General features: G+C 40.8%; 1 protein-coding gene across 1 annotated transcript in view; it reads left to right on the forward strand.

Annotated features, from left to right (window-relative positions):
• LOC126471336 (Down syndrome cell adhesion molecule-like protein Dscam2) overlaps window positions 1–23,398 on the forward strand; it is a 208,809-nt gene that overhangs the window by 124,615 nt on the left and 60,796 nt on the right. The window contains exon 7 of the mRNA XM_050099457.1: window positions 8,315–8,473. Coding sequence (XP_049955414.1) covers window positions 8,315–8,473 — 159 coding nt within the window. The remainder of the gene's footprint in view (window positions 1–8,314; window positions 8,474–23,398) is intronic.

Raw genomic sequence — 23,398 nt, forward strand, 5'->3', positions numbered from 1 at the left:
TTAATCACCTGGTACATTTAACAGGGAATATTAGTCAATGACATATAGGTAACTTTTGGTAAAGATGAGCACGTAGGTGCGAAGCCGGATGTATCAAGGCTAACACAGGCAAAATATGTAGCGGCTCGCCCACTATGAAGGTGAAACAATGTTAGTTGGTCGTCCGCTCCTGAACAAATGGGCTGAATCCTGAGCGGCGCTCGTAGAGCTCCACAGCACCGGCTAAAGGGCGCTGTCGTCGGTGTCGGTGTCGTAGTGCCACCCTAAGAACTTGTACCTACGCCGTGGTTCAAAATGGTTCAAATGGCTCTGACCACTATGGGACTTAACACCTGAGGTCATCAGTCCCCTAGAACATAGAACTACTTAAACCCAATTAACCTAAGGACATCACACACATCCATGCCCGAGACAGGATTCGAACCCGCGACCGTAGCGGTCGCACGGTTCCAGACTGAAGCGCCTATATCCGCTCGGCCACACCCTACGCCGTGGCATCGTAGCTATCGATACCACAGAATGTCCTTACTGTTGAGAAAAGCATCTTCTTAAGACTGACTTCTTTCACACGCCTCCCTGCACGAATTCTCCGAGCTTTGTGTACGCTCCTCCCTGTGCCCATGGGGTGCTGGAACTGTCGGCACATTCCTACTTACCGAGCGAGGTGGCGCAGTGGTTAAACACTGGACTCGCATTCGGGAGGACGACGGTTCAATCCCGCGTCCGGCCATCCTGATTTAGGTTTCCCGTGATTTCCCTAAATCGCTCCTGGCAAATGCCGGGATGGTTCCTTTGAAAGGGCACGGCCGACTTCCTTCCCCGTCCTTCCCTACTCCGATGAGACCGATGACCTCGCTGTCTGGTCTCCTTCCCCAAAACAACCCAAGCCAACCATTCCTACTTTCTAAGGCAGGTAAAACGACTGCTGCTAGACCACAAGAACTCACATGCTTTCGCCGAGCGAGGTGGCGCAGTGGTTAGACACTGGATTCGCATTCGGGAGGCCATCGCTCCAGGTAAATGTCGGGATGGTTCCTCTGAAAGGGCACGGCCGACTTCCTTCCCCGTCCTTCCCTAATCCGATGAGACCGATGACCTCGCTGTCTGGTCTCCTTCCCCAAAGAACCCAACCCAACCCTCACATGCTTTCATGGGTACATTCTTGACGTTCCGTGCTAATGGCTGCAGGAGTCCACCAGTTCTTGGTGTTTCTCATTGTCATCCAGGCTCTTCTGAACGTGTCCCTCCCTAAGTGAGGCGAGGGCGTCTGCCCAATTACCCGCTGTGTGCTTGCAAAATGGCTGCGCTGTTCTCGAGCGCTCGCCGCGGAGGATCCAGCTCCATCCTCCCCCTCAGACCCTGGCGCTGCGAGTGGGCGAAAGTGGCTGCGGATGGAGGTATCACAATACATGGCCTGGAACAACAACTGTATAACGGCGCTTCCGAACAAATTACTGAATGACTTTGTGAAACTTTGGCACCAGACTCAGCTGAACAGTACATTAATGAAGAAGAAGACCATTTCCTGAACAAATGCTTTACTGTTGCGGAACTCCACAGAGCCCTGTTATTTAGGAAAAGTAGTGCCCCAGGGACTGACAATATACATTACCTCATGCTTTCATGCTTTATTCGTGAACGCAGAAAGGGAGAAACCATGTTTGTAGTTTTTTTTTTTTTTTTTTTTTTTTTTTGGGACAGAAGATCTGATATCACTGAATGGAAGACATCACGAATAGCGTCGGTAAGAAAACTTGGTATTCCACCCCATGAAGCAACCTCGTAAAGGCCAATACAGCTCTTATGCTGAGTACAGGAAACGCTGGAAAGGATGTTGAAACGAAGACTTGAGTGGCGGCATGAGCACCAGAACCTCTTCCCCAAAACAAATTTCCGTTTTTGGAGAGGGCAAGAGAAGAAGGGAATACTAATAAAATTTGTAACCGGTATCGAGATCAGACTCAGCCACAATGGATGCATCATTTCTGGTTTTACTCACATAAACAACGCATGTAATAATGTTACCTTATCGATGCTGGTTGCCAGAACGTGGAGGCAGAATATTCCCCGTAACTTTGTGATCAAACATGCCCACTTACTTTCCTCACACTGGTGCAAAGTCGTTGGTGCATGTGAAAGTGCCGCAGTAGGCCTCCCCAATGTATTCCACACGTGCTCAATGGGATTCTAGCCAGAGAAATGAGCAGGCAAGTCCATTTGCTCAATTCCTTCTCATTCCAAGAGCTGCTCCACCTGCTCTGTTCGATGCAGTGGCACATCCGCATGCAAAAAAATGAAGCTGGAGCCATATGCACCCCTGAAAACACGCACGTGGGGAAGGAGTACAGCGCAACAATTACTTTGAAAGGTGAGAGTACCACACCGTTCCCTCCTACAGAACACCCAACGTGTAATCTTCCCATAACTTTTTACCCAGCTCAGTTTCTTCAGCTTTTTAGTGAAACTGCAGCACTCTGTTTTAATGAATGTCGCCGTCGTTTTTATCATGTTTTGAATGCCTATTTTTCCTTTTTATTTTGACCTGTTAGACCTTTTACTTCTGTTTCAAATTTAAAACTAAGAAAACAACATTGTATTTTTGTAAATATCATCATACCATCATCCCTCCATATACTTTAAATTATTTTTCAGATTTGCATCCATGAAACTTGTTGCAATGTCTTTATTTGCAGTTTGTGAAAGAATGTGGCTGGAGAGCAGGATATTGTACCGCCGGCAGTCCACCCACCGCCCACATGGTTCGAGGGAGATGAAATGACAACAAAGAAAAATAATGGGATTAGTCGCTAGTATGGTTTATATTTGTGCAAAGGTGTTGACACTTTGGTTCAGTGAAACAAACCACGCCCAACCCCCCCCCCCCCCCCCCCTCGCCACACACACACAAAGACAGAGTGCATCTACAAGGAGGAAGATTAAGGTTTAACGTCACTTCGGCAACGAGGTCATTAGAGGCGGAGGCAAGTTCGGATTGGGGGAACTATGGAGAAGGAAATGGGCCGCGTCCTTTTCGAGTGCACCAGCCTGGCATTTGCCACAAGCGATTTAGGCAAACCACGGATTATCGAACAGGGGACTGATGACCTCAGAAGTTAAGTCCCATAGTGCTCAGAGCCATTTTTTTTGGGTATCTGTCACGGGCAGCAATTTTAGGGGGCGCCAAATTCATATCCTTGAAGAAAAAAAACCTTGTTTCACAAAGCGCCTAGCATCCGGCGCATGTTTATATATTGATTATTTATACGATTTTCATACGCATCCCTGTTGGTTTTTGAACATATGAAATACATTTTAAGTTGATTTCTGAACGAATCATAAGTTGATTTTTGAATGCGTGCATAATGCACATAATTTCTCTGCCAGGGGAATCCCAGTCGCATCTAGAAATAAAACACCTTTCCGTAGACAAAAGGAGACGGCCCTATACAATTAGAGCCGAATAAACCCCAACGAGTGAATGCCAATCGCTGTTTGTTTATATGGTTGATTGAGTGTGCGAATGATCAGCGTTGTTATAATTACTATCGAAATCAGTAGATTCAGACTACCAGAATGGAAATAAACGGCTAACAGGTAAGAAACACTACATATTATCTTTTCTGTGTAGCCAACAAAATGAAATTTTGGCAGAAAATTTTTGCCACAGTGTTACACTACTAAGGGCCAGTTGTACAGTCCCCGGTTAGCAGCCGCTTAAGTTCAATTCTGAGAATAGCGCGGAAAAAGAGTTGCACGAAAGCGTAATAACGACTAACTGGAGAATAAACGTGCGATAAATAATCCGGTGATTCTGGCAGATTTAGTGAAGTTAACCGGATAATAAGTTTTGACAATGGTAGGAATAGTTACAAAATTAATGATGGACAAGTTTGTCTGTTAGAACGAGGAAGGAGAAGAAACGGGGACATCACACAAATTATATGGAAGAATATGACGATTCCAAATTTATATAAAAATTTCGTAATAATACTTTTCTTTCTCACGTTTGAGTAACTGTAGCGTATGAACGAGATGTGAAACTATTTCCTAACATAAAACTTTTTAGAATGAGATTTTCACTCTACAGCGGAGTGTGCGCTGATATGAAACTTCCTGACAGATTAAAACTGTGTGCCGGACGAAGACTCGAACTCGGGACCTTCGCCTTTCGCGGGAAATTACTCGACAAAGCGGTAATGGGGGAACTATGGGGAAGGAAATGGGCCGCGTGATAGAGTACTTGCCCCCGAGAGCAAAGGTCCCGACTTTGAATCTCGGTCCGGCACACTGTTTTACTCTGTCAGGACTTTTCATAAAATTTTTTACTTGTAGTAGACCTAATAGTCATTTGATATTGGTACTTCGTGAATTATATTCTGTCATGTTTTTACGTAAATGAAGTAGATAAAAATGACCATTTGTACCAAAACATTGTCGCTTATTTGGCGTGTCTTACAATTGCTGCAATATTAGAAAGGCCTATTTCGTTTCATCTAGCAGACAGTGACAAAATTGAAGCTATCAAATAGAGAAACCACAGCTTTTTCAGTATTAGACATCGAAATTTTGATTTTTCACGTAGTAAAACGTTTGACGAACTTTGATGAGGTAATAGATTCTTCCGCAGAAAGGAAAGCACACCGTGTAAAGTTGTAGCAAGATGAGACAGAAAAAAAAAATGTTGGTACCTAAGGATTGGAGAAATGTGTAGTGTCTTGCTTGTCTCTTGTCTTTAGTGGATTTATGTTTCCTATATCTACTTCTATGTCACACAAAAGAGAAAGTTATTAGCTGGCTATGGCTCTGAGCACTGTGGGACTCAACTTCTGAGGTCATTAGTCCCCTAGAACTTAGAACTAGTTAGACCTAACTAACCTAAGGACATCACAAACATCCATGCCCGAGGCAGGATTCGAACCTGCGACCGTAGCAGTCTTGCGGTTCCAGACTGCAGCGCCTTTAACCGCACGGCCACTTCGGCCGGCAGTTATTAGCTAATAGGCAACAAAGAGTGCAAATTTTATGAAGAGTTCTTACTCTCCCCGTTACAAGTGATACGGTGAGTTTTTAAATGGGGGGGGGGGAGGGGGGGGTTGGGGGGTAGGATGTCAAAACGACCGACTAGGAGCGGGAGAGGCACCACAGGATATTTTAATTTCCACAGCCCTGAATATAGGTTTTATGAAGTCCATTACAAAGTATACGAGTTTGAATTCCACAGAGCGAAGTGGCGTGCGATAGAAGAATGCTGTGTGCAGAGGCGTGGCACTACACTTTGGCACACTTAGGACCAAATAACACTTATTACATTTCCTCGAACAAACATGTTTTACATGTCGAACTCTTCAGTAAAATGTGTTCTACAAAGTAAACATCTTTTTGAAAAATCGATTTTTTGAAAAAATTTTTGACGTCATATCTCAAACACTCGAGGGGGGAGCCACTATCAAGTTTTTACCCCAGTTCCAATACTGGTACGCATGCGACATCATGCGCTACGTAATATGTTCCAAAATCTAGAGTATAAAAACGGGATTTTTCTCGGCTCATACCTCGGATTCTATTGCTGATATAAAGGTAGGGTTAAGCGTTTTGGGTAGTCCTTGTGATAGGGACCACTTGTGCACCCAACAGAAGGATCGTCTTAGTGTCGCCATCCTACAGTAGAGGTTCAAAGTATGAATATTACACACGTCTTCCTGCTTAGGCAAATGGGGCAAATCGCTTGCTTCTTTTTGAGTTTGATGTGATCTACGGTGCACCTTAAGGGGCTTATGGAGGCACCTTTACTTCATAGGCAGTTTCTTAGAAAACCCTGAAAAAATATTTTTTTACCATTTTCGTATAAAAACGGAGCCGTGGATTTCAAGACGTCTACGCACTCTAAATAACTGAAACTGTGGAGACGTATTGCTAAGATCCCGATCTTGGACAACCGTGAAAATTTTCATTGTAACTGTTTCCGAAGCACACAGGTTAAAAGTTACCCTATCTGTGCACGTAAAATCTGGCGTGGGGCGAAAACATAGTTCATAAAGTGACGTAGCACAGAGAAATATGCTGTAAAGTATCGCCGTCACCAACAGAAGTGCTCTGGGAACGCTGTGTTGTAATACTGAAGCACGTGCAAAATTTTTTACACATAAAATTCGGTATGAAGTGAAAAATTCGTTTTGCGTTAGTTCATTTTCACGTAAGTAAATGATTAAATTTTTCCGGTCAGTAACGTTCTTTTCATATGAGTGACATGCTCTGCTATGGCAGGGAAACAAATGTAACCACCGAAAAAATGCTCCTATTGGAGCAAAAAAGAAAAAAAAGGAGAGGCTAGTATGCTTCTGTTTAAAAGACTGTGGCTGAAAAGTGGAGTACCACCTGCCTCATTCTACCTTCCTTAGCGCCTTAAAAAAAAAAAAAATGGTTCAAATGGCTCTGAGCACTATGGGACTTAACTGCTCAGGTCATCAGTCCCATAGAACTTAGAACTACTTAAACCTAACTAACCTAAGGACATCACACACATCCATGCCCGAGGCATCGTAGCGGTCGCGCGGTTCCAGACTGTAGCGCCTAGAACCGCTCGAACACACCGGCCGGCCGCCTTAAAAAACTTTCCCAAAAGATTTGACGTGTGAACATATTCACCCTGTTTATGCTGAGAGAGAAGGAGATGGTGGCAGTGGGAAACAGACGTGAAAGTAATGAATACTAGAAGACAGTAGACAGTGGTTGTGGTATAGAAGGACGAATGGCAGTCTGAGAGAAAGAGGGGGACGCAGTGACAGTGGAATATACTTGACAGTCATAGAATAGTGTTAGGAAAAGTAAGAAGGAGATAGTGGAAGAGAAATAAAGAGATAGAGAATGTAGAAGTGGGTGAGAACCAGTGAAAATGAGAGACAGAGTCTATGACGATGAGAAAGAGAAAAGAGAGGTAGTGACAGTGACTCGAGACAGCAGCAGTGGGAAGGGATGAATGAGACAGTTGAAGTAAGAGAGAAGCAAGAGGGAGGCACTGACAGTGAGAGAAGACAGTAGTAGTAAGACAGAATGAAAGAGATTGTTGCTGTGAGACAGGAAACTGTGACAGTTAGAGAGACATAAAGAGATTATGGCAACGAATTGGGCTGAATGAGTGAGAGGGGATGGGCAAGTGACAATGGAAGAGTATGAGCGTCTTTCAGTTATGGAGTAGTGGGCGTGAAGGAGTTACAGTTAAGTAAGCTTGTGGGAATGAAAAGTGAATTGCATGTTAAAAAACGCAAATATCTCATGCCTAAATTTTTTGAATAATTTTTAAAGGAGCTGAGGAAGGTAGAATGAGAAAGCTGGTATCTCATTTTGCAGTCAGTCTTTTAAACAGGAGCTTATTAGCAGGAGCATATTCTCTTTTATGTGCTCTGATAGGTGCATTTTTCCGCTGGTTGTGAAACATGGTCGTTTTGGTGGCCCAAGTGTCATGGTGCGGGGACCAATAACCATGCTAGGACGTACTGACCTCCAAATCTTTGAATGCGGTGCGCTCTACCAACCAAAATTGTTTTGACTCTGTACTCCTTCCCCATGTGCGTCTTTCGGCACTGAATCATTTTTTTGGATGAGAATGCGTGACCGTACCGAACAGTGCAGGTAGAGGAGCTCTCGGAACGAGAGGACATTTGGCGAATGGACTGACCTGCCCAGTCCCAAAACGTAAATCACATCGAGCGGTATGGAATGCGCTGGAGAGACGTATTGCAGCGCGTCCACGTTCAACAACGACCATTCACCTGTCAACGGCGCTGGTACAGGAATGGAACTCCCTCCACAACTCCTTACCAGCCTTGTGGGCGGCATGGGCTCACGTTGAGGAGCATGCATTGCTGTATGTGGTGATCACACAGCCGATTCAGAACCATGTGCGCCATTTTGTAATGCCCAGGGGTCGTCATAAATCCTAGTGACTTCTTCATAATTATTATTGTCTTTGAATAAAATTGTCATTTCTTTTCGTTTCATTGTGTATTTCTCTCAACTACCTTCCGTACTATATTGTATCAGTTCTTTCTATCTATGGTCCAAGTTTCATCGAGATATGTTGCTTCGCAGAGACACATCACGCGAAAGCAACTTTCGTCCTTACCTTTTTCACACCATTGTGCATAACTGTATCGAATTTTGCAATTCATAGCGAAGTGTCTTTGTTTTTTTCAACTAAAGATAACCATTCCGACCCTGTAATTAATGATTTTCTTTTTTCTGTTACTTCTGTATCAGGTATTAATAAATGCAGTAAAACTAGATAATACGTACAATACTTGTCTTTTTTTTTCAGGTAAGGTTCTGCCGGAAAATCATCGTCAGCAAGTATTTCCAAATGGAACTCTCGTTATCAAGGATGTACGGAAACATGCGGATGAAGGAGGCTACGTGTGTGTCGCTACTAACCCGCAAGGCCAGACTTCGAGGAGCAAAATGAATGTTCAGATAATGGGTAAGAGAATTTAGTTTATAAGTATGTGTAAGGCATATGCGATGGATTGTCATATTTTCATTATAAATATAAATGCTGTATTTCTTTAAAACATGACGCAGCATTACAGTCTACTTCTTCAAGAATGTGCTCGGGCTACAAATATAAAAATCGTCAAAGAATTGGCGAATAATAGTTTTTCGTCACAGATTATCTCGTTATTTACGCAACATGCTAAATAAGTACTGGTTGAGACATTTGACCCACAGAACAAAAAGCTGTATGCAGAGCTGGATTCACTCGTAAGCCAGGTAGGCCCTTGCCTAGGACGCTGAGAGGAAAGGGGCCGCTAATATTTTTGGTAGAAGGTAAAAAGAAAGTATGTAATCTGAAAACATGAAAGACAAGCCAGCAGTCAACAGCGTTTGGTTCACTGTTGAGTCCTGTTGGATGACGCTTATTGATGTCACTGGCCGTTAAGTGCTGTAGGCCTCTAGTTGAGTTGCGCATCATTTAGTGTACAGCGTGATCGCAGACTCCCATTACCCGCTATTGCGTGTACACATATTCATAGGTGGTCGTATTGCATTAACGTGTGGGTTCATGGCACAGGACAACTTAGAGGTAGTGTCTGTGTGTACACCATCATTTTCGTAGCAGAGTATGATTCTCCTTCAAGCACGATGTAAAATTCCCCTCAACATTGTTGGCTCCGTGGCAGTAAATGTACGAAGAACAGCATCCATAGCCGGCCGCGGTGGACGAGCGGTTCTAGGCGCTTCAGTCCGGAACCGTGCGACTGCTACGGTCGCAGGTTCTAATCTTGCCTTGGGCATGGATGTGTGTGATGTCCTTAGGTTAGTTAGGTTTAAGTAGTTCTAAGTTCAAGGGACTAATGACCTCGGATGTTAAGTCCCATAGTGCTCAGAGCCATCTGAACCATTTGAACAGCATCCATAAGTTTGTTAAATGTCTAGTAACGTGAGGTGGCTGCCTTGTGTTTGATGAAGTCCCATAGTGCATTGTCGCAAGATGACAGCTCAATAATTCGTAGTGGCCACCCCATAGGTGCAGGCAAATGAACAGAACCACGTCCAGTCCATTTATTAGGAAATACCTCATTGAGATATTCTCTTAACAGCAATAGCATAACGGGCTGGTGCTCTATCCTGCTGGAACCATACACGACACACCAGTCTCACATCTTTCTGATGCGGAATAAACCAATCGCAACATCGTGAGATACTCAATGTGATTCACAGTACTGTCAAAGACATATTGACCTACCAAGTGGATGGGAGATATTGCAGCCTAGATCATGACATGTGGTGGGTTGTGTCAAGCTCTTATAAAAACTTTTTTTTTAAATCCAGAAATAAATACTTCTCGCTTTTGCACTCGACATGTTTCACACTCGTCTAATGACGTTTTTGCATGCTTTAACATCAAATCATTCTTGATATTATAAGGTGGCAACGGTCTTTCACCTTACATGAGTCCATTTAACGTGACTGTAATCACTTTTGCGAGCACTTTAGGTCAATAAAAACGACTGACTGCGGCGCAATCGCATTGTAGAGAAGTTGTTGTTGTTTTTTTGGAGTAATACTCTAAATTAAGGTGTAGGAAATCTATGTGGAAACGCATCGACACGCTGGCTAGCTAATACAGCGAGAATCACGCGATTTTGTAATTATAAGATTTTGCGGAGATGCAGTATGCGAGACAGAGCTCGGTTACCTCCCTAGCTGGCCGGCGAAGGCCACGGCCTAACGTCATAAATGGTGAACTGGGGAAGTTCTGCAATCCGTTTAGAGAGGCCACAGTGGCCTCCAGCATCTGAGGGAAGTGCGGCTGCAGGTGTTCAAGTGTTTACCAAAACAGAGCTGTGGATAGCTGGACGGGCTTTCCTGTGCGTGCTCTCGCCCATGTCCCACTAATTTTACGCCTTCCAGTTACTCGCGTGGGGCAGGCCAGGAGTTCCGAATAACAAAAACTTTCAGTGCAGGACTCTGTGTTCACTACGACTGGGAATCTTGCCGGGAAAATCTCGCGTGGTCTCTTAGGAGAAAAATTCCAGTAAACGGGTTATTGCCCACAGCTGTGGTTCTTCCCAGCCGGCGTGGGCGGAGTTTAGTTGTGAAATTTTGTAGAAAGGGAAGAATTGTGGAAAAGAGTTATATTCCCAGGCCGTACATTGCTCGGCACTGGCAAACTGGATATTTTGAGAGCTTCTAGTGATGTGATTCGCTCGGTAAAAGTTGAGGTGGGAAAACAGAGATGAAGAGCGATCTTGCTCGACTCTCTGTAGAGGTCTTCCGTTCTGGACTCTCGTACTGAGAGGACGTTAGCCAAGTCGTCTCCCGTCTTGGTCTTTCGCTCTGAGTGGACGTTAGCCGCGCCAGCTCTTTGCTGCCGGGAAGATTGTTGCAAATAGAGAAGTTTACGGACAGCGGCCTGTTGTCCGAGTATTGTAGGAGTGTTCTTTCCGAGACGCCCCACGTCAACCGCACAGCCGCGCCGTCGCCGTCGGAGACCGCCGCTGCAGCAGGAACATTACGGTGAGATCGCTCCCGCTTCGGCCTGTGTTAGGAGTGACGCTGAATAGTTGGATGACATGCAATTGCTGTTTCCACAGAGGTTTCACGATACTTTGGGGTGTAGTGGTTCTTCGTATTTTACATTTTGAGTCGGACAGTCGGTCAGCCAAGTTATAAGAGATCGCGTTTTGGACCGATTTCAACACAGTTCACTGCCAACGCCAGTTAGGAGGATAATTTGTAAATTGTTCATTGTGTTTTATTCGTCATTAATCTGAAGGTTATAATAAAATTATTGTGATTCAGTAGAGCCTTTACTTTCCGTAGTTTATCCTGAATTCACCCATATGCTTAAATTTATTTTTGTGTATGTGCTTGATGTCATTGAACACCCTAAGTGTTCGTGATCGTTCATGTTTGGAAACAAAAATAAGTGTGATTTATCGTCAACACTACCACTGTAGATTAACTAGGGATGACAGGGCCACATTTAAATACTGGCGTTATCCATTTCTCTGTAAGTTGTTTGTCAGGGGCGAACACAAGCAAAAATCGGACAAGCAACGGGTGGGGAGTTACAATATGTTTATGGACTTCTCTAGCAAACATTCGACAGACGCTGTAGCCTCCAGGTTTCCAGTCGTATTAGTGGTCGTCCTGAACGGGGCTTATCTTTTATGTAAACAGCTGCAAAGAGCTTTTCCTACCACCGTAAAATTGTTGGTCTTGCTGGGGAAAGTTTCTGAAACTTTACATTGAAATCATGCTGAACATATCTCATTGATTTTCCATGATGGTGTTGTTCGTGAGATTGCGTGCTATTATGATCCCCGCTACGGTCGCAGGATCGAATCCTGCCTCGGGCATGGATGTGTGTGATGTCCTTAGGTTAGTTAGGTTTAAGTAGTTCTAAGTTCTAGGGGACTGATGACCATAGATGTTAAGTCCCATAGTGCTCAGAGCCATTTGAACCATATTACGATCCGTTCCTTCATGGTCCAAGTGGAATCATCAGTCATGAATTAGATGTATATCACCATCTGGAACAATAAGAAACGGCAATTCTTTAACATCTTTGTAATACATAGGGTGTATTGGGACTCTGTGACTGCTCTGTGCAAGTAGACATTGCTTAAAAAATAAATAAATAAACAAAAGTGCGTCCAGCACGATGAGCGGCGTGAAGTAACTAAATGCTGTACAAAATAGAAAACGAACTATAGAATAAGAAAGAAAAATGTCGGTCAGGCAAAGAAAATTGGTGAATATTTTTCTGAGCGTGAAAATGCGAATTTGAACCGCTGGATGGGTAATGGTAATATTAACAGCCAAAGTGCAGTGCCAGTGAAATACGTGGCGACAGTCACTGTTGTGATGCAAACACACGCGCATGGCGGCTGTTGTAAGCAGTAGGCAGGGCTTTAGCTGGAATAAAATATTTATGGAAACTCACGTTTATCGTAATGGTTTCCATATAGTTTCATAATCAGGAAACTAGTGCCGCTCTGGTAGAGCTGTAGACTGTAGTTATGGGAAAACAGATGTTTTCTTACTCTTGGCGAATTTCATGATCGTTGATTGCAAGAAAATTTATATTGACACGGCTTGGGGTAGATATTTCTGTGAACCCACTTGTTCCCAATCAACTGAAGCACTGGCAGTAGGCACAAGGCACACGAATATAAACGGATTTTTGGGAGTGGACGCCTTCCTTTATCAGCAACACACACACATACACACACACACACACACTTTGTAGTGCGCGTATAGCCATTGTTTCACAACAAGGAACCATAAGCAATATAGGTCTTTGAGAGCTACTAAATTACTCTCATAGTTTCCAAAAGAAAATATCCCGCTGTGCTTAACATGAAAACTGCAAATAGATTGCTTGATTATTATTACGCATTGATTCTTAGAAACGAAACTGAGCTCGTATTGATACATTACCGAGTACAGTAGGTGTAATATTAACTATAGTAACAAACAATGAAAATTTGAGTTACAATTGTTTACATTTCAGATTTTGTTCCTATATATCGGATAGATTATGTCTGACGCTTTCCGCTTATGTAAAGACTACAAACCATTTTTCAACATGCGAAGAGAAACGTTCTCTTTACTTTCGACACATCATTTACACTGTTCAGATGGGGCACAATACAGATACTATATTTCTTTGGTTAACATCTTTCTTTCAGTTCAATTCCGATTTCAGTTATTTTGGAAAATTTCTAAAATTGAGGACATTTGCTGTCCTCAATTAGTTTTAAGATATTGAGGACGAAGCATGAAAACTGAAGATTGTCACGAGACAATGAGGACGGCTGGTCGCCTTAGTTTAATGATGAAAAGTATAACTGGAAATTTGCATTGTTGTGCCGTTGGATGTCGGTGTTAGTGGTAGGGGGGTGGGGGGAATCGGGGGGTCCGATGGAAGTAAAAAAGAGTGGGCGTCATTCTTTCCATTCTCGCCTAGTGCGACAAAACAACTAGCAACGGCCTTGGGTTTTGTACCGTACTAAGAGAATATCAGTGATGCATACGGTGATGACAATAATAATTATACAACAATAAGCTATAATAATATGTAAACTCAATATTCTGTGCCCTTTGTGACGTAGGCCTTCATACTGTAGGGACAGGGGCATCGCGCTTTCTGTCAAAGATTACAAAACTTGATTGTAGTACTATCATTTACTGCTTAACCTCGTTTTGGCAATGATGTTTCTGGGCCATGTTGTCTGAATGATACGTTTGTTAGAGTACTGCCCGGTTTTCATTATTAGGCTTTCCGTATACGAAGGCAACTCGTTGCAGACGTAAGTTGGTGATGTGTCCGCAGTGAATCACTTCATGTGTAGTTAAATAGGGCTCCGCAGACGTTGTGACTGCATAGTGACTGACCAGTACTGCAGTTAGACTGTGCCAGTAAATATTTGTCATGTATTGTTCTTTTACTGACATGTTCTACATCCCGGAGGACCTCCTCACCATGGATCAATTGGAATGAAAGTAAATCCAATCTAATTTAATCTAACATCGCATGCAGCGCGTTGCCAACCAGTTACCAGTGACTCGGCGCCCACGTTGCTAAGCGACCTGATTTGCGTAATGTCCTCTAACACAACTCAGTATTGGTTTACTCTGAACACGAATGAGCAGGTAGCGAACATTAGGTTTGTATAGGAAGCGAAGTTACATCGCATTTTATGCAACTAAAATCTCCCAGGCAGAATTTGGCAGAAAAAGAATGGTATGAAGTGGGAAAAGAATTTCGTATGAAGTGTACTGTGCATCTGGTGTTTAAAATAAAACTACGGGTACGTAGATGGAAGAAAATGTACAGGAAATTGTAATTCATACCCATGGTATTCTCTTGTGTGGCTAGCAGCCTTTTGTCATTCCTTAAAATTACATTGTCATGTGGAAACGAACAGTGAAAAGCCAAAAATCTCCGATATATGTAAATAGAGAGGTGATCATATATGAATAATTTAACGAGCACAAACCATATTTCCGTGTGTATAAATTTCAAGATACTCGAGTTTTCAAAATAAAAGTAACGAGGTATTATGGCGGAAGAAGTAAACTGCGCCAAATCATTGTAGCACTGTTTGGTCATTTTATAAAAAGCTATGAATTTACGAATGTGTTTGTTCGGCCCCTTGGCTGCTAGATAAGTTACTGCCTGCAGTTTATACTTCTTTGGATATACGGATAAATCCAGAATTTTCCTCGATTTCTTATTTGTGTGTAACAATAACAGACTACCGCATCTGTCTCTGAGCTTCAATCTGTGTTCCGCATGCCGAGTGTAACCAGAGGATGCTCGGGTGCGACAAAGGATACTACCTCTCCTTCACGCTCGCACAAGGCAACCGCAGTTTCTCATTTCTGAGCTGCCCCGTGTGCGAATCTACTTGTCAGCTAGACGGCAAGCAGACCTGCATCACCTACCCGTTGCGTTCCTTTTCAGTATCTCCGTGTGAGGACAGAATATGTTACGAATGATTCAAGTTATTTTTGTATGATGATGTATTTAGAACAAGTAGGGACAAGAATAACGCCTGACACAACAATAACAGAATAAACTTATGCGACACAGGTGCGGTATCGATATTCTAACAAACCAAGTGTAGTCGGTAAAAACACTCTTAACATACCGGTTTCATGTTTCCGTTTAATAGTGTAATATTACTATTCCACAGCAAAAATCACGTAACATGTATTAATTGCTAGAAAAATACTGAAAATTTACGATGTAATTCCTAATCAGTTAATTAGCCTAATTCAGTCATCGCGTTGCTTAGTTCCCACAGAGGAGAAGAACCTACAGGGACGTGGAACAAGTGCAGTTTACAAACTGCTATAATGATACAAGTGTCCTGCTAATCCCAGAGATGTTCATGTAATCTGCTGCTGGCCCACGTATTGTTATGCAGTGAAAGCAACAACAATATGGATCCGTTTTGGACGAAAGTAATTTCCGTCGCTTTGTAAGCAGAACAAAGTATTGGTATCATATATACTGGTACCGTACATCTTAAGTAGAGTGTTAAATAAATTTATAAGTAAATTACAATAAACAGTCCATTTCAGCAGAATGTACACGCGCCTCAACACCACTTTGGACTATTCTTTCTCTGTCCGAGCCACTTCAGTAATTTATTCACATAGCATTTTCCATAAATCCCATAGAAACAGCTACAGCAGGTAACGTTTAGTAACAACAAATTGTGACTAGTGGTGTAAGGCCACTGTACTTCCACTTAGACTGCTTAGCTGCTGTTTTTATGAACTACCTCATGCTAAGTGTGCCATTTATGTAACTTTATAGAGGACTGAATCAGTTGTCGATGTACTGAAAAAGTTAAAGCTGCTGAATATGAAACTGAAATTTACACAGAGTTCAAATTTTGTGATCAATTGAAGAAACGGCCAATAGGATTGCTACTACTGCGAGTTAGGTTTGGAGATCTGGGGACTCTCAATTTCCTCCCTGATGTCTGTCATTAGGCTGTGAAAACACCTTTAGTTCATGTGACAGAAGAAAGACAGAAATATTCGTATTTCATTTTTATTAGTGTTATACATCAAATAGATACAATCCCCTATGCAGTCAATACGGAATATTATCAGTGTGACATACATATCTATACAAATGCAGCACACAGCAAATTGCTGGTATGTAGAAGTTTACATTAATGGAAGTGAGGCATGACCGTTTACCCACACTGCTGAACACAGAAATGTTTCAGATTTCAGTCACACATGAAAATATGTAATCAAATTGAAACCTATCGATTCTTAATCTGTCAAACTTTACTGTTCGGTTCTCTTTATTTATTTATTTTTTAATATAGATGTAAATCACTAATTCCTGCCATCCTCTTTCACTTATTACAAAAATAGAAATCCTTTTATAGAATAAAAGAATTCTGTACACGTTGATTCCTAGGCAGTTTATTCCCACAACATATATTATACTGATCATGCCAGATCGAATTAACAAATAGTCTCATAATACATAAATAGTAATAAATATGGAGCAAATTTTGAAGTCAGGGCAGCCACAACCTGAATATTTCATTTTTCAAAATAATGATAATGTTCTGTGCTTGGTTACATATGCACAATGATGATGGTTCAGTCCCTAATTGCTTTCTCACTGTTGTCTTAACATAACACAGTCTTTGATAACTTGTTTAGCATCCCTGTGTGACACGCTATACAATGTTCGCATGGTATTTCACCATCGTGATTAACACAGTCAGTGCTCTCGCGGGTACACTGCTCAGCTAATTCGTCCACTCTCCATTTTGACTATTCATAGCTCACCCTTTCGTCACAACTGGTAAATTGTTCATTTTTATCAGCTACAGTAAAATGATTGGTAAAGTTAAAAATACCAAAGAGAAACATTACAAACAGGCAAGATTTTATAACAGATCATTTGATTTAGCAAACCAATTATATCCTTGTTTTTGCAAATATGCAGAGCACTAATTTTTGATATTGTAACTCCATGTTCTAAAAGCTTCTCTCGATTCCAAGAGGCCTGTCATTTATAAAATATTTAACTAAAGTAAAAAAAGATTGAATTATTCCCTTAAATTCCAGAATATGGGAAATCAAAGAAACTTGTGACCTTCAATACTATTATAGCAGATTTCAGAAGCATGAAAGAGTATGAAAATGGATTTTGCTTTGAAACTGTGTACATATGTAATTGACAACTCTTCAACCATGGAAACTTAAGCTAAAGTAATTACTTTCTTCAAATCAGGAACAATGGCCTGCAACACTTACTAGGTACTTGGCGCTTCTTCAGTTCTGATTTGCATAGTAATGAATTTCTGTCAAATTATGATATTATTAACTTTCAGTGAAAACAATGGCTCCATAATGTTCAGAGTTGTAGAAATCATATCTTTAATAATAATAATAACATGAAATCCTTTATTGAATGGAACATTTGACAAATATGTATACACTCTTGGTGAAGTCACAATTCTATAATTATGATAACAAGATAATGCAGGGTGACTGTCAGCTAAAATGGTATACAGATGAGCTAGCTCTCACTAGGGAGGAGATGCTCAGACTGTTCAGAATATATAAAAAATCTTGTAAATAAGGACCTGAGCATGATAATACTTCTTATAGAGCTTATCTAAAATGTAAAAAAAAACTACAAAGACAAAACTGTCCTTGGCCAAAAAACATGCATGTGAACATTACATTGAAAGTGCTACCAACAAATGTAAAGCAGCATGGGACATCATCAACCAATATCATTCACAAACCAACACACAAGATGCAATGCTGGTCCCAGAAGAAGTAAATAATTACTTCCTAACCTCAGTGAGTGGGCTGAAAAACAAAATCAAGCAAACTGGCAGTTGTGCACTAGATCAACATGGTGCTGTGCCCCATAGGAGGTATACTTTCCACTGGAATGTTGTCACCCCAGAGGATATTGTAAAAGCTGTGGCAAGGTTCACCAACTCCAAAAGTAATGACTGTCATTGGTTCTCTATGTAATGAAAAAAATAATACACTTCATCTGTCAATCTCTTTCTTTTATTTTTAATATGTGTTTAGAATCTGGAGTTTTCCCAGATAAACTCAAAACTGCTAAAGTGATACCAGTCTTTAAAAAGGCAGGTAAGCATCAGCCCCAAAACTATCGACCAGTTTCTATTGTCCCAATTTTCTCTAAATTTTGACAGACAGTCTACGTATCAACATGGTAAAAATACCACTACTGCTGTCACTGAAGCTGTTAACCAGGTGTTAAGTGCATTTGAAAAAAGGATCTAGTATCAGTTGTACTTTGTGATCTTAGAAAAGCCTTTGACTGCATACCATTTAACACCCTACTTGTAAAACTGGAATTTTATGGCATACACAAAACATCTTTAGATGTAATTGAATCATACTTAAGTAACAGGAGACAGTTCGTATCAATTAAAAATAGATACTCCTCGCTGAAGGAAGTTCGGACTGGAGTGCCTCAGTGCTCGGTCCTAGGTCCTTTTCTGTTCATCATTGCAATTAATGACTTACCTTACCATGTAGGAGCAAATTCAATTGTGTGTTATGCAGATGACACAACACTGCTCAATACACACCATGACACAACAGAACTGCATCAGGCAACACAGGAAAAACTAGAACTAGTAATGAATTGGTTTTCTTCTGACGAACTCCTATGTAATCCTGATAAAACACAAGAACTAATTCTGGGTTTAACTGCAGCTGTTGAAAGCAAATCAGTAAAATTGTTAGGATTCCACATTGATTCAAAATTAAAGTGGGAGGAACATATTAGCCATATCTGCAACAGAATAGGAAGAGTGTGTTATCTCATCTGGATACTGACAGATGTAGTCACTGATGATGATTTAAAGGTGGTATATTTTGGCCTTTTTCAATCACACATTTCCTTTGGCATATTGTTATGGGGACATTCTTGCTTTGTCAGTGAAATTCTGAAAATTCAAAAAAAAGTAATCAGAACAATGAGCAAAGTTAAGCCTAAGGAACACTGCCGCCCCCTCTTTATTAAGCACATGATATTAACTGTTGTGAATTTATACATCTACACAGCACTGCTTTATGTCAAAAGCAATGTAAATGAGTTCAAGACCAGAGAGAACATACATCTCCACCACACCAGAGGCAAACTGGACTTCTACATACCAAGACACAGACTCACAAAGACTACAAACTCACACAAAATAATGAGTTTAAAACTCTTCAATAAACTTCCAGCATCTGCTCAGTCACTGACCAGTAATATTTTCAAACGTAAGATTTATGACTAGTTACTCAAACACCCATTTTATAAGATAACAATATTTTGAAATAATCATTGACATTAATACATAAGAATATTCCTAAAAGAAGTGGAAATTAAATTGTAAAAACTTTACTGTAAAGTTATTGTTAATTGTTTATTTAATGTTCAGACCTATCCCGCTGTAAGTGGCCAATGGTGAATAAACTGAGTATTGAATACTGAATTAAATAGTTACATTAAACATACTACACTACTGGCCATTAAAATTGCTACACCAAGAAGAAATGCAGATGATGAACAGGTATTCACTGGACAAATATATCATACTAGAAATGACATGTGATTACATTTTCACACAATTTGGGTGCATAGATCCTGAGAAATCAGTACCCAGAACAACCACCTCTGGGCGTAATAGCGGCCTTGATATGCCTGGGCATTGAGTCAAACAGAGCTTGGATAGCGTGTACAGGTACAGCTGCCCATGCAGCTTCAACACGATACCACAGTTCATCAAGAGTAGTGACTGGCGTATTGTGACGAGCCAGTTTCTTGGCCACCATTGACCAGACATTTTCAATTGGTGAGAGATCTGAAGAATGTGCTGGCCAGGGCAGCAGTTGAACATTATCTGTATCCAGAAAGGCCTGTACAGGACCTGCAACATTTGGTCATGCATTATCCTGCAGAAATGTAGGGTTTTGCAGGGATTGAATGAAGGGTAGAGCCACGGGTCGTAACACATCTGAAATGTAACGTCCACTGTTCAAAGTGCCGTCAGTGTGAACAAGAGGTGACTGAGATGTGTAACCAGTGGCACCCCATACCATCATGCTGGGTGATACGACAGTATGGCGATGATGTATACACGCTTCCAATGTGAGTTCACCATGATGTCACCAAACACGGATGCAACCATCATGATTCTGTACACAGAACCTGGATACATCCGAAAAAATGATGTTTTGCCATTCGTGCACCCAGGTTTGTCACTGAGTACTCCATTGCAGACGCTCCTGTCTGTGATGCAGCGTCAAGGGTAACCGCAGCCACGGTCTCCGAGCTGATAGTCCATATTGTTGCAAACATTGTCGAACTGTTCGTACACATGGTTGTTGTCTTGCAAATGTCTCTATCTGTTGACTCAGGGATCGAGACATGGCTGCACTATCCATTACAGCCATGTGGATAAGATGCATGTCATCTCGACTGCTAGTGATACGAGGCCATTGGGATCTAGCACGGCATTCCGTATTACCCTCCTGAACCCACCGATTCCATATTCTGCTAACAGTCATTGGATCTCAACCAACACGAGCAGCAATGTCACGATATGATAAACCGGAATCGTGATAGGCTGCAATCCAACCTTTATCAAAGTCGGAAACATGATGGTACGCATTTCCCCTTCTTACACGGGGCATCACTACAACATTTCACCAGGCAACGCCGATCAGCTGACGTTTGTGTATGAGAAATCAGGTGGAAACTTTCCTCATGTCAGTACATTGTAGGTGTCACCATCAACACCAACCTTGTGTATATGCTCTGAAAAACTAATCATTTGCATATCACAGCATCTTATACCTGTCGGTTAAATTTCGTGTCTGTAGCACATCATCTTCGTGGTGTAGCAATCTTAATGGCCAGTAGTGTACATTTTCATCTAACATGTCAACTTTCCTGAAGAAGCAAGTACTTTACTGTATTTGTGCTCCTAGGTTGATATTCTACAATGTGGTGGCCAGCAAGGTTTGCTCAGGTAGCAATTTACATTGGCTGATACTGCCATCATAGCTACATTTAGAATATGTGCACCTCTAGGCTGAACCTGACCCAGAGAATATCATTTTATAGCAATTTTCTAATTTGTGTGTATAATGCAGCATTTAAGGTTTATTACCATACTTAATTGTATAAAATTTTACTATATAACTTAAGATTTAATGAACTGACAAGAGTAAATGAACTGAAAAGAATTAAAACCATTAAGGTACCAGTATTCAAAGTCTTTATTAAAATTGCAATGAAATAAAGTGGAGGAGGTTCATGTTGATGTCAAATTCAATATTTTAATAATTATCATTTGGCTTTAACGAAAGTACATGATGATGATGGCATGAAGGTGCTAAGACATGTTTGGGTACTGAAAAGAACAGTTGCTTTCATAATAAGCATTCCTGAGTTTCCATAATACAGTATTTCAATTTCATATTGAAACTGTAAACACACAAATTTGTTACACAAATTCAAGATAAAAATAATGTATAAACATGCTCAATTAAAATACAGTTTGTTCCCAAGTAATCAGTCTGAAAATGAAAGTTTTTAATAAACGTATTGTCTAAATGGTTGGCACCAACACTTCATAGTAATGAAGCAGCTTACATCATCTTCATACATTCATTGTCCTAAAATATCATTTACAGTACTGAGGGAAATGAAAACATTGAGCGTGTCTTCGAACATGGAAGCTTCAAGCCATTTTTTTATTTACTTCATTTTTTAAAATGATCTTCTCCCGATGTTGTTTGTCATCACAAGTAACAGGTACATTCTTAGAGCAACCTCTATGTTAGGAAAATAATCTTTGACATTTTATAAGTTCAGGTTTGAAAGAAATGAGGTATTGGAGAAATTGGTTTCCTGTGGTATTGAGCCCATGTCAAACTGCCAAAATACCATTAACTATTCTGTTAAAAATGACAGTGGGTTTGCAAACTGAAGGGCCATGCCTTGGTCTGGATGTCATGGGGAATTTGACACTAAGTAGTGTGACATTTGAGAGGTAAATGTTGACTTGATTAATATGGTACATCCACTCAAAAATTCTGCTGGATAAGTCCATATTATGTCTGTGTCCAGAAGGATTATGAAAGGGCCAGCACCACAGTATTAAAACAGTGATATTTTTGCAGTTTGACTTTTTGTTGTGTGAGTCCCTCTGGGATGCTGTAGGCTGCAACCTAATCTAGATAGCCTGTGCATAACAGTGGCCCTTACCGCTGTACTTAGCCAACTGGCAACATATTGTTTCATGCGTATAAAGTGTCAACAGTGTGGTTTTAAACATGGTTACTGCAAATGTCTTAGCAATTATTGACTTCTAATGTCACTTCTGCTTTTGTAGACATAGGAATGCTAAACACAGTCTTGTCTACTAGCTAAGGTGTGCAGCAACCAGAAAAACTGTTAATTCTTTTTGACATCATGCAACTACCCTCACCCACCTTTCTAAGTGTCAGCTTAAGAGAATTCCTGTAATAAAAAGATTACAGGTTCATCATGAGGAACACAACTTTTGCTGTGTATTTGGAAAGTGATGTATATACTTAAGGAAAAAATATAATTTTGTTTCTAGATTCAGTTCTGGATTAGAAATAGCAGTAGTAATTTGACAAATATTTTTTCTCTGTATGTCTCATTCCTCTTGGACATTTAGCTGACTAAAAGTCAGCTGGATATTATCATGAATTTTTATCATCATGTATTTAACTTTACTTGCATTTAGTTTTGTGTTGTGTGGTATTACTCATAATTGATTTAAAAGCAAATAGTAAAGACAGTGCATGAAATAGGTGCATGTTTGATAATAGTGGAGGTAGTAGTAATAGATCACCTGTAAAGTTATCTAGGTACCAGTGCAGTGTTTACATAAATGAAGTAAACATGTAGCATATATGTATAAAGAAAAATGCCTCTTCGACGGTACCATTTAATTATGAGTTTATCACTCTTGTGTGCTACCTTGGTGTGAGTGGAACTATTATCTTACTTTATAGGCAAATCAAAACTGGCCAATATTTTAACTTGGTTTCAAAAGCTGAAAGCATTTCATTGCTATTTATATTGTGTAGGGGCTTGTTGTAGAAAATGCTACCTGCAGTTATTTGGTCCTTATCCATCTGAGTCAGGTATTCACATCTTAAATGATTACCATTTCACTTTGGGACAGCTGATTTCTTGAGATCTGATTTTCTCTCTGTATGATTGCCGTAAGGATTTTTCCATTGAAACTAATTGATTTTATCATTTCAAAGTCTAATTATTATTGTATATGCTCACAAAGACAATGCCCCAGATGCTAAGATTGTATAC

Source organism: Schistocerca serialis, chromosome 3, assembly GCF_023864345.2.
Source record: "Schistocerca serialis cubense isolate TAMUIC-IGC-003099 chromosome 3, iqSchSeri2.2, whole genome shotgun sequence".
NCBI lineage: Eukaryota > Metazoa > Arthropoda > Insecta > Orthoptera > Acrididae > Schistocerca > Schistocerca serialis.